The 13504-nt window shown below is 34.9% G+C and overlaps 1 protein-coding gene across 1 annotated transcript in view; it reads right to left on the bottom strand.

The window, feature by feature from the left end:
* Window positions 1-13205, bottom strand: part of MEOX2 (mesenchyme homeobox 2) — a 58515-nt gene extending 45310 nt beyond the window's left edge. Inside the window, exon 1 of the mRNA XM_081343573.1 lies at window positions 12443-13205. Coding sequence (XP_081199699.1) covers window positions 12443-12980 — 538 coding nt within the window. The 5' untranslated portion in view covers window positions 12981-13205. The remainder of the gene's footprint in view (window positions 1-12442) is intronic.
* Window positions 13206-13504: the final 299 nt, after the last annotated feature.

Raw genomic sequence — 13504 nt, 5'->3', positions numbered from 1 at the left:
ATAGAAATTCATAGATAAATCGAACACTGTGACTGATTAAACTTAGACTACAAAAATAGGAGAGCAGACGCAGATGTTCTTAAACATAAAATAAAGGTATGTTATAATAAGACAGCACAAGTCTTTTTAGTGAAGAAAATCAGAGTTTTATAGAACTAGTGCAGCCTGCCAGTAAGCAGAAAACATAATGACTATTCTAATAGCTGTATCACTGGAAAAAGGGAAAGGAATCATAGCAGCATCAGCAAGTTTGGCTAACTGCTGATTTTCCATTATATATATGAAAGATTTGATTGCAGCAGGCAGTGAAATCCAATCAGGAAATAATCTTTGATCCAGATTAATTTTGATTTAAAATCCGATGTCTCAGCCAAACATCTGTAAAATTGGTCACTTGGAAAATATATGTTATTTTCATCAAGATTAAAATATAGTTTTGCCTCATATCTATAGACAGAAATAATTGAATTATATCAGTATCCTTCACAGATAGAAATCCATACTAGATTTAACATTCAAATATATTTCTCCCTGATTTTTTCTCTTGTTCCTTCAATACATTGTTAACTCCTAGTGACTGCCTGTCCCTGCAGTTTTCTTGGTGATGTTTCCAGAAGTGGTTTGCCATTGCCTTTTTCCTGGGGCTGAGATAGAATGATCTACCCAAGGTTACTTAGACGACTTTATGCCAAAGGCAGACCTAGAACCCAAGTTTTCCTACTCTTGGTCCAGTGCTTTAAGGACTAAAGCACTTTAAGCACTAAAGTGACTCCCTCCCTGGTCTTAAAAAGGCCCAAGATTTGCTTGGTACTTTTAATAACTACATCAAACTGACTCTTTTCTCTGACTGCTAGGTATAACATAAACATATTTTAGTAGTGCAGATTTATTTAGAGATGACTCTTCAGGATCACATTTGTGATTCATAAAGACTGATCAAGTAACAATAAGAATGAACAATCTAAAGCATGGGTGTCAAGCTTGTTGCATCACATGACATGTCGCGATGTATCGGGACTTATTTGCATTGCTGGAGCTGGGGCGGGCACTGCCTCCAGATAATGCAACCGGCCCATGGCCGGCAGTTTGACACCCCTGATCTAAAGGTCCTTGCAACCCTTCCCTTTCAAGTTGGAACATGCTAGTTTGGTTTTTTTAAAGCAAAAAACCCTTTGCTGGTAATAAGACTATTTTCAAAACACTCATTAAACCTTACTTTATTAGGACAAGTCAAATAACAGGAAAAAAAATGTGCAACTGCCAGAGATAGCAAAAGATTTCATCTTCCCTCAGATACAAACATCCAAATCCACATAAGAAGAGTTCAGTTAGCTGTTTTATTGCTTAAAAATAAATCAGGAATCTTCTGAGACTAGCAATTTGCAGCTAGATAAGGCTAGATAAGGTTTATCCTCTTATGTCCATGTAAGGTTTCCAGACTAATTCTCCATTCTTTAACATTGACTAAGGTTGTGATCTTGAATTTCATTTGAATTTTGTTTACAGCGTCTTTTGTGATTTAGCTAGCTTTTGCTTTTCTATTTGGAAACTAAATTTGAGAAATAGGTGCTCAATTCAATAAACAATTATAGTCATTTACTATAAATTCAAAAATGAAATTTAAAATCTTAGGAACCCTGCACTGTTGTGACTGTAGACAACTATAATAGCAGCTAGAAGCTATCAAATGTACTGAATGAGATTACTGGGCCAGGCTGAAAGTATCTAACACAAATATTGAATCTAAATGGTATTGTTCAGCTTGCCTGATTTCTTAAAGATCAAACAATAAAAAAAAATGGCCAGAGCTGCTGCTTGTAATTCTGGCTGAGATCTTTTCCATTCACTAGAATATAAATATAAATATTTAAGTAATTACTTAAATTCCACTGTTCATTGATTTTATTAATATAATTCTAACTTTTCAATTATTTAATATAAAGAAATCAATACAAACAATATCTCAAAAAACAATATTTCAGTGGCATGGTCTTTCAGATATTGCTAAACATTTATCCGCTCCTGCCTAATATCCAAAGGAAAATTTAATGCATATTTAGGTGCAGTTACAAGTCTTCCAAAATAAGTATTTCAGAGGTGCACAGACTGATATAAACAGGCCACATCTGTCTCACTTGGTAAATTATGGGATAAGAAAATAGGACTCTGGACAGACTGAAAATCAGCATGTAACTGGGAAGCCACTGAAAGTTTGCTAAAGAACAGCAACAAATAAGAAACTGCAATCTGTAGAGCTAGGGTGTTTGAGAAATACATGTGTTCTTCAAAAAAGCATAAAGCAACTAATATACGGTAATTGCTTAAAATTAAAATTAAAATGGTGGATAAAATTGTAATTTGTAGTAATTAGTAAACATGTATGGTTTGAATAGAGTAATAGTTAAGGTATTTTTTATTTACTTGGTACTTTTCATACAGACAAGATTCCTGCAGAGCTTAAACATCTGTGAAAATCCTTTTATTGGCTTTGGATAATATCATGATTTACTATTCTAGGCCGATACTCATAAGATTATTATTTTATTTCACAAAAGTGCCATGAAATTTGGCTTTTTATAACTAAGATTAATTTAGCATTCATAAAAATTAAATGATTTATACATGGCTAGAGGCAGGTTAACTTAGACAAAAAGCTGTAAAAATATCTCCAAAAGAATTGTGCACATGTAACTCAATCATGACACCTATTTTTCCCTTCATTTCATTCCTAAAACAGAAGTCTTTGGAACTGAGTCTTTATTTTTTGTCAAATTGTAAGGGGGATTTCTGAAATGGGAACAGACCGAAGACCTTTGGGATAAGTAGTAGACCAGCCAATGTTTAATTTATATGCTCATTTCAGCTATTCTTAAATACCATAGAAGCCTCCATTGCTTAAATCCAATTGACTTGGGGTTTACAGTCCAACACATTCTAAGGGACACATGAAAGTAAGCCACTTCAAACAAGGCTTAAAAAAATAATAATGAGAATTTCATTTACACAACAAAGGAAACTGCTATATTATTTTCCACCTTGTTCTTCAGAAAATTAAACAGGTTTACTTATAGTTTGCTTTCTTAAATGCTTCTGTAGCCAATCTTGCAGGAATTCCATAGCTAACTTCTACTTGGAAAGGAAATCTTCAGGCTTGTGGAGTTGGGAAACTGACTGAAGTTAAAGACAACAGTAGAAGAAGCTATTAGCAAATTGATTCTGTATTGTTCTCAAGAAAGCTGCAGACACATGTTTTTATTGTTGTTCAGTCATCTTTTTAATGGAATAAATGCAAATAAATCATGAAGTAATAAAAATTATGGGTAAAAAACAAAAAGAATTTCATGGGATAGAGGTTTGAAGAAAAGAATCAGGGTATACTTTGATCTTGACAACATTCTTAATAGTATAGTGAAACTTGGAAGTAAAAGGTTTTAATTCCTTTCTTTGAAAATAAATTGATTTTTTTTCATCTTGTTTTACCAGTAATCAAAAAAGCTCTTCTGTCGCTATTCTAAATACTTATAATTAATACTTTCTAAATAATAAGACAGCACCTTCAGCAGTTATTAATTTGAAGCTACTTTTTATGTTTACATTGGAGTGATGGACAGAAAATGCCTTTTTTAACCTTCCTCCTCCTTTCTGAGAAGATTTTTATAATGTTGATAAAAACAATGACATATAAAGCATATGAAAATTAATCTTTAGTGGATGTTATTTAATTAACAGAATTACATCAGCAACGTGAATGCAGGATAGCTATCTACCCTATTATTTTAAATATATTATTTTTTATCAATAATAGATTAAGAAGCTGCATAGTCCCAATTTAGATAGGGAAGGGAGAAAGAGAATCACAATACTGTAGGCAGAACCTAGAATCTCTCAGGCTATATCTAGTAGGTTAAAATTATAGCATTAATTTGTCAAGATTCTGTCCATTAGTTGCAAGCAAATAAAGGATCAAACTTGACTGGATCTCAGTGGTCTTGTCTCTGATCTTGCATCTGACATATAGCCACACAAGTACATATTAAGATATAGTAGAATTACAGTTGAAATAAGAACCAGGGATTCCAGGCTACAGATGGTAGTTAACTGCTTGGCTTCAAGATCATCATGGCTTCAATACCATACTATATTCATTATTTCAGGAAGACAAGAGCAGAAGCCCTACATTTAAGCTTGAAGACTAAAAATGCCATTTACATCTTCTGACTGGTAGTATTAATCACCTATTGTATGTGTGAGTGAGTGTGGGTGTAGAGTATATGGCTTATTCTTGGTCTAGAACTAAATTTCTAATCTAGTCAAAGTGTGATCTTCCTACCAAGACTTGCAAGCTGTTAAGTTAAATTGCCAAGTGTTGGAAAATCGGTAATTTGCTGCAAAATAATGATTGGAAAAGGTTGTCAACATGACTTTCTCCTATGTGCTAAAGAAAAGGAAAGACTTTAGGTTACTGCACTATCTTTTGGAAAACAGAATCATTCATACTTTTCATGGTACACAGGTTATGTAATTAAAACTTATTATTGAGCTTCATGCATAATTATTTGTGTAAAAGGAAAAGAAGCTGAGTCTTGAATTGGTTTATATTCTATCAATTTGAATTTTGTGGCACATGTTTTAGAGTTCCAACACAAAACAGAGTTTTTCATTTAAAAGCTATGTCAACAAAAGGAGTGAGGAAAAATGACTTGTAAAATAGTTTCCAAGTTATCTGCTTAATAAATGTTTACTTCCCCCATGGTTAAAAGCTATGTTCTTCTGTATTCTATACAAATAATAAAAGAGGTTAATATACTACAATAAAATAACACTGAAATCAGCTCTAATCAGTGGTGAGATTCAGCCGATTTGCACCACTTCAGCAGAACCAGTAGCTAATTTTTTGTTGCCCAGGCTCAGAATGGATTTCTGGAAGCAGCATTCACACAGAGAACTGGTTGTTCACATATTTGTATCTCACCACTGGCTCCAATAAAACAAATTTCAAGAAAGTTTACATTGCCTTCTAAAAAGCAAATAGATACAAGGAAAGTAAAATCATTTGCAGGACAGCAATTATAAATTCCGAATGCCACTGAACTAATGAAATTCAGGAAAAAGTCAATAATCAATACTGACAAGATCAGAAGATCCAAATGTTTCGGTAAATTCCTGCATTCAGCAATGGCATGAATTTAGTACCTAAACAGCCTTTTTCAACCCTTTCCTTTTTGGATGCTCTCCCTAAAAAATTACAAACAATGATCATACGATCTTGGAACACTGCAACTATTGTAAATACATGCTAGTTGCCAAGAGCCAGACTTTGATCTTTTCATTGTCAAGATGCTACAATGTTTGTTAAGTAGAACTGTCATATGTTATTTTTTTTAGCACTACTATAACTTTGAACAGTTGCTAAATGAATAATTGTAAGTCAAATACTATAATAATGCACTATTGAATGTTTCACAATTGCTTCTGCTGGCTCTATTACTGCCACCATGCAGCACAGCTAACCACAAAGCAGGTCATAGACATACTACATATCTAAGGTCAGCTTTGCTGTCCACTGGATCAGAAAATTCCAGAAAATTTAACAGCCAGATCCAGCATATCATTCCAGACAAAACAACCTGTTTCTAAAAAAGCCATGTTAGTGTATCACTAAAACACATAATATTTCAGGTCTATTAGTACGGCATTTTGGATTACAAAGATTTAAACACAGATTATGAAGATTTTGATTATTCAGTGTTTGAATCATTTGTTGTGTTTCCTAGTTTCTAGCATTTAAATATAGTGAAGAGTGGAACATGAACAGAACAGGAAGAAAGTAATGGCAAACCACTTCCAAAATCTTGCCAAGAAGACTGCAGATAATTCTCCAAGCAGTCACCAGAAGTAATCCTTTTGAGGTAAAAAGAGAAGAGAAGAGAAGAGAAGAGAAGAGAAGAGAAGAGAAGAGAAGAGAAGAGAAGAGAAGAGAAGAGAAGAGAAGAGAAGAGAGGAGAGGAGAGGAGAGGAGAGGAGAGGAGAGGAGAGGAGAGGAGAGGAGAGGAGAGGAGAGGAGAGGAGAGAAGAGAAGAGAAGAGAAGAGAAGAGAAGAGAAGAGAAGAGAAGAGAAGAAGACAAGACACTGTAAATATGTCTTGCTTAGAATCTGAAAACACATACATTGCTAGTCTTTTAAAAGAATCTATTCCTGTATCAATCCCAGCTATGTAATTTAAAAACTACACTTGGCCTTGATGTTTTCAACCTTAAGAATTTTCCCTTTAGCCAGGTCTTTTGAAATATATTTATAATAATGTTATTATTAAGACATTTTAGATAAAAAATGCCTGAATTTTGTTTGAACTGTCTCATTAATCAGAACCATGACATCTACCTTTTCCCACTGGGACTTAACAATTACAATAAAAAAGCTACTACCTATTTTTTACTGCCTTATATTTTCTGTGAGTGGGAGAAGCTGATTATAAACTGAAATAATAAATGCTAAAACACACCTAGTCTAACCCATAATAATTGAGATAAATGTCAGTGACTCTTAAAATGAAACTTTCCATTTTAAAGTTAAATTATTGGGATGAAGCTAATTTTCTTTTTCAATAAGTACAATATATTAAATAATTAACATTTGTTTTTGTTTTTCATTAAGCTTAAAATTAGCTGTCTGCAGAAGGGATCCACTTTTATCTGGTCTAATTCTTTAAAATAAATCTGAAATCATCTTTATTTTAAATCAATTAATATAAAATTATTTTTCCCCAAACAATCTACACTCTACTATATTATTGTCATAGTAGTTATGATTCCAAAATACTATACTATACTATACTATACTATACTATACTATACTATACTATACTATACTATACTATACTATACTATACTATACTATACTATACTCTCTCTCTGTCCCTCCCTCCCTCCCTCTTCCCCCACCCATGAACAGGATCTAACTTTGATAAGGCAACACCCAGTATCACGTGGAAAACTGTAATTTAATTTGGAGAGACTTCAGAAACAGCTTGTATTTGGTACTGGTGTTTACCATTTAGACAAATGGAATAAAAAAGTATTAGGGCTTGTACTGCCAATATTAACCAGGAACCAAATGCTCAACTTAAATGACCAAAACATTTCCTATGGAAATTTTTCCCTGTTTTTATAGAGGAGCATTTCCCATGTCCTAACAAAAGTTCAAAAGCAATTCACCATGTGGCATGGAGAGTTGCTTTTTAAGAACTAGGAAGCCCAAGTCCCAATAGGCATCATGCATGTTGATAATGAAACCCAGTATCGTTAACAAATTAACTCTCTCCAGAAGAAAATCACAAAGAATTCTATTTGCTTGTTTACACTTAGCAGCATGCTGAAAGGTTTAAGAACTTTGATGAATCATTTATAGTGCTCCTTTTGAAAAGATATACAAGTCATTTTTCTTACTGAAATGTTTTGGAGAGTAATTAGAAGTTACTAAAAGCAATGAATTCATATTGTTAACACCGATTTATCAAATCATTTTCTCCGACATGTATATCTTCGAATGTACATGTTTTTTTCAAAGACATTTCTTGGAAACTACACTAAATATTTATAAAATAATCCATCAAACATTACTTCTGGACAATCTCTATCCATTGAGTAACATAGGACTATTATATTAGTGCTACTTCAATATAGAAAACTGTGCATCAATTGTACTCACACACAATTACAAAATTATAAGCCCTTTATCTAAAAGGTTAAAACATGTACATTCTGTCTCGACCTTTAAATATGGCATAGCAACATATATTACACTAGAAGTCAGAATTTTAGAAAAGCTTCATTTTCTTAATTTTTGAAAAAAGTAAAACATATTTTAAAATGTATCTGTTCTTTTTAATTTTGTGATCTATGGAGAGATCATTAAATATTTCAATGTGTAATCCAGAATAAATGCTAAATCTTTTTACCTTTCAATCATCATTTTGTTAAACTGGTGTAATTGTCCCCTGAACTTCATTGGCCTTGTAGCCTTTCATTTAACTTGGGGCTGCAGGATCAGAGCTTTTTAATTGCCTGTGTAGCCTTTTAAATACAAACTATAACATCAGATGAAAGGAAGATGAGAACATATTATCAGTCCAAGAAAATAATGAAGATAGACATATACTATATAATATTTTGGAATTCCAATAACAGAGCAGATGGTGGAAGAATAAAAAAGAGAAATTATCTATCATCTCTCTCTCTCTCTTTCACACACACACACACACACACATGCACACACACGCACACACACACAGACACATCTATCATCATCTAATTTCCTATTTCTTAACCATATATCTCCTTTTAGAGTTGTCAGTTTTACTAAATGCAAATTTATTTGTGATTTTATTTTCAAGATTTTATTATAAATATTACACAATATTTCCTGAAATAAAAAAGTAAAATTGTAAGCAATATGAGTCATTTAAAATGAACAATTTTATTTTATTTTATTTTGCTTATGTTGCATTATATTAGAGAAGGTGGGTATATTTTGTAAAAATAATTATTTGGCAACAAAATACAAGCAATCGTCTATTACTTTTGATTACTATATTTCCTACTGTGAAATATATCATACTCTGCTTTACTGGGTTCCTGTTATATGCTGTTATATGCAGGGAAATCCTTACTGTCCATGGGACATCAGTATAAGACAGAATAAAAATTATATTTCTTCAGCTTTCTGTGACTTTCTTTTCTATGCAGAGGTATAATTGGAGGTCCCTGGCTTCTATGGTAACAACCTTGGATACAGTGGTGAGATTCAAATATGTGAACAACTGGTTTTTTGTGTGGGTGCCGCTTCCAGAAGTCCATTCTGGGCCTGGGCAACAAAAAATTAGCTACTGGTTCTGCCAAAGTGGTGCAAATCATCTGAATCCCACCGCTGCTTGGAAGTCCACTTTCAGTATCAGTCATCAGCCTAGAGGTATACTCACAGAACAGACTTGCTCACAAGAATAAACAGCAGCAGAAATAGTTCAAGGTATCCTCAGACTACAACTATCAGATTTGAGCTATCAAAATCTTGAGTAGATAAAAACAAAGAGAATTGACTGTTTCTCTTTGGTTCTATCTCCCGGTACCTAGTCTCCACCCTTAGTGCAGGTAGTCCTCGACTTTCCACCACAATTGAGCCCAAAATTTATGATGCTAGGCAAGAAATTCGTTAAATGAGCTTTGCCCCATTTTATAACTTTTCTTGCCACATTTGTTAAATGAATCCCTGCAGCTGTTAAGTTAGTAACACATTTGTTAAGAGAATCTGGCTTCCCCATTGATTTTGCTTATCAGAAGGTTGCAGAAGGGGATTGCATGACCCCAGGATACTGCAATCATCATGAACCAATTGTCAAGCATCTGAATGTAAATCACATTCACTATGGGGATGCTGCAACAATCATAAGTGTGCAGAAAAAAATTCACACTTTCATTTTTTTTTCAGTGCTGCTGTAACTTCAAACGGTCACAAAAATGAACTGTTGTAAGACAAGGACTAACTGTATATTCTGAGGCTATCTGCCATTACTTATTTGCTCCACCCACAAACCATAATGCCACCCTGCACAATTGCCTAGATTTCAGTATGGGACCATGTTGGCCCCACAGGAGAATAAATAAGATTTTTTTAAAGATCAGGGGCCCTATTCCTAAGAGCAACAATGAGGCTGTGAGACCTGCCTTGTTACCTCTGTATCTATACAGCATCTATGCCAATGTTTTAGCAAAGGGCAAACACATTGCCATTTATATTGTTAAGTATTCCACAAATAATTCAACACCAGAGAATACTGTACTGCAGAAATAACTAAATAAAGAATATTTTCTCTATTTAACTCTAAATAAATACTTAAATATTTTGCGAAATTCTTTCTTGATTTCTTTATGTTAGAAAAGTATTTTTTAATTAATGCACTGATCAAATTAGTCTCTCGTATGGCTTTACATCTTTTATTTTAAATATATGTATGTAAATATAAGAAATGATAAGATAAAATAAGGTAAACATACAGCTCCATAAAAATATTCAGATATGTAAATAAATATAATCCATTTATCATAATATATGCAGAAACATTTGGCATATGAAAATATATGGGTTTTATTATCTTAAATTTGATATTAGCAATCTGTAGTTACACTTATATTGAAAATACTGTTCAAAAGTATAGTGAGTGTATTTTATACTGTATAAGAAAAATTAAAGATAGATATAGATTATTAATGCTAAGGTGGTTGTAATTATAACCTTATATTGGAAAGTTACTCACACTGAATTTTTTTCTTTGTAAAACCTAAACATAAAACTATAATTAAGACTAATTCCCAATCAAAGTTTTATAGAATTGTGTTCTAATATTTAATTTAATATATCACAGAGCAATCTACTGTAATTAATTTTTAATTATCTATGTATCTAAGCTTTAATAAAAGTTAAAGGAGATTAATATTTCTGTTTAATATTTATAAAGATTTTCTTTTAATTATCACATAACACTTTTCTTACAGTGCATTATGTAACATTATTACCCTTACAAGTCAACCAACCATTATGTCTCTGGAATATAATAATTACTTTTATTTGATTCATAGATAATTATAATTCAAATAAATCCCAATTGATGTCTCTTTCAAATCTTTAGCCTGTCAGTTACAAGAAACAATTATCTTAAAATTAAAAAAAATGTTATAATTCCAGTTTTCTTGATCTAATTAACATGGAAAATAGTTGAAACAATTCTAAACTAATCAAAAATATGGACAACTTAAAAAGCCGTTAATTTTTTTAAAGGAAATAGAATTTTCAGTAAAAGATTCGGATTTCTTCTTATTTTTATTCATAGGTAGAAATCCTTCAGATTTCTGTATCAGCTTTATACCATCCTATTGCATGTGTGTGAAGATGTTTGTACATGTATACAAATCTATTTCTTACCTTTAGCAGTGTTACAATGAAATCCTTCATCCAGGACTGCCTGAAGATTTCTTACCCATTTAAACATTTTTATAGAAAAGTATATTTTGTAACATAGTTTTTTAAATGCAATTCAAATCAGCTTTTCAGTTTCTCTTCCTGAACTACAAGACAGAGTACAACAAATTTCAAAATAAGTAGGACTCAAAATATTTTGCATTAAACTGTCAAGGAAGTACATTTCTATATAACAGTCCTAAGAATTCAAACATATCTATGGATAGTTTTTCACTTTCAAATTTCAAAGTAGATCATGACTTTTACTTGATCAAAACTTGGAATTATATATATATATGTGTGTGTGCATATATATATATATATATATATATATATATATATATATATATATATATATATATATATATATATATACGCACACATGTATGCATAGACGCACACATATACACATACATATATACACACACACACACATAAAAGCAAATTTAAACATTAATTTAATAGTACAAATATAATTCAAAAGTATCCAACTAAGCATGAGAAAACAAATATAATAAAATTAGTGTGCCAAGATGCTAACTTAAGTTATATGAAATAATTATACTTAGAGCAGGAACATACAACCACTCATATTTGTACACATACACTTTCATTTGATTATTTTGATGTACTTTTTGAGGCATAGGGAATCCATTTCTACAGTTTCATTTGAAAAGTAGAATTGTTTGCATATTTGCACAATCTGTCTTCATTCTATAAGCCTAACCAAAGTAAAACTACAGACTTCTGAGAAGTAGATTCTATCTCAATTCTACCAATGTTCCAGAAATACTTTAGGTGGGCAGTCCTAAAAAGAAACGGAATATACTCCTTGAGTGGCATGAATACAGACCTATCCTTTTTCTTAGGTAGAATTTTGACAAGAAAGAAAAGATATAGGTGACTGAGGGATAAACTTAAAATATTAGATGTCCCCAAACTGCATTCTTTAGAAAGACTGTGATTCTGCAATGCTTCAAGGGTCCTAACCCCAAGGTGTCCTAATCTGTATTCTTAACACTTGTGACCTGTCTCTATCATGAGACATGGAGCAGCAAATATAACAATTTAGTTAGTGTAGTGGTAGGCCAGTGTGCTACAACTGGGGTCTTGTCACTACCACTCAAGGTATCAAGCAGTCATGCGCCTAACGCTTCCAGAACAAATCCAGTACCTGGCTTCACGATCACCCATCCCGGGTTTTGTTTTATTTTATGTTATTTTATTATTTTATTTTATTATTTTATTTTATTATTTTCTTTCTCTCTCTCTCTCTCTCTCTCTCTCTCTCTCTCTCTCTCTCACACACACACACACACACAGAGAGAGAGAGAGAGAGAGAGAGAGAGAGAGAGAGAGAGAGAGAGAGAGAGAGAGAGAGAGAGAGAATCCATTTCCCGGACAGAAGAAACGCAAGGGAGGGGGCTTTACCTGAGCTGTCGCTTTTCCGCTTGCCCATTCTTTTCTCCGTCTCCACCGGGGACAGCGCTTGCCTTCCGTAATCTCCCGGAGCGCATGCTGCTCCTGTCGGGGTGCCGGTCCCCAAACTTGATGAATTCGTGCACAGTCCGGGGGGACTACTGGCTAGATCCGGGGGTCCAGCCGAATCGGGCTGAAGGCACAGACTGTGTCTGGATGAGGCGGACTGAGGCGGTGGAGGCGGTGGCGGGGAAGCCATCTGCGGGATGTGCCAGTTTGTCTGTAAAGACTGCTGGTGCTGCTGCTGCTGTTGTTGGTGGTGGTGGTGATGGTGGTGGTGGTGGTGGCCCCTATGGTGCTGGCTGCTGAACATGCCCTCCTCGTTGGGGTATCCCGCTATGATGCAAGAGGAGGAGGACGCGGAGAGCTCCGGGTAGGACATGTGATCTGAGCGGCCGTGCAGGGCAAGCGCAGACTGTGAGAATGGGTGCAAGCCCTGGCCAGGGGGATGGTGGGGACTGCGCAGGCAGCCGAAAAGCGTGTGATCCATGGCATGCGGCAGGACTCCGAGCGGCCACCCCGCTGCCAGCGAACGCCCGCCGGAGGACAAGGAGCGACTCGGTCCTCCCCTCTCCTCCCAGCCACCTCTAAGGCCGGTGGCTGCGCGCCGCGTCGCTCGGGTGTAATCCAGATCTCCTGCGCTTGGTTACCAATCCCGACCGTGGCTTCCCTCGGATGTTTCAAGAAGCGGCCGCTCGGGCTCGCAGGCGGCGGAACAGAGGTGGTCCGCGCTAATGATCGGAGGGGGAAGCGCCTCGCCGAAGTTATAAATACAGGAGTGTGTAACGTGAGCTGGGGGCTGGCTTAGCGGCGCGGCGCTGACCACATACGAACGCCAGCCCAACAGCCACCCCAACAGCGACCTGCAGCTGCCCTCACCCCCGACCCCAGTTCAGCTTCGCTCTTTCTTGCCAGGCGTCGGGTGAGTCCCAAGAAGCAAGCAGTTCCAAGACCTTAATAAGCTCTGGGCGAGAAACCTTTAGGGGGACCAGCCTGCCCTCACCCGTGGCCCTT

The sequence above is a fragment of the Vipera berus genome (genome assembly GCF_964194415.1).
Source record: "Vipera berus genome assembly, chromosome: Z".
Taxonomy (NCBI): Eukaryota; Metazoa; Chordata; class Lepidosauria; order Squamata; family Viperidae; genus Vipera; species Vipera berus.
This window is presented reverse-complemented; position numbering and strand designations above follow the sequence as displayed.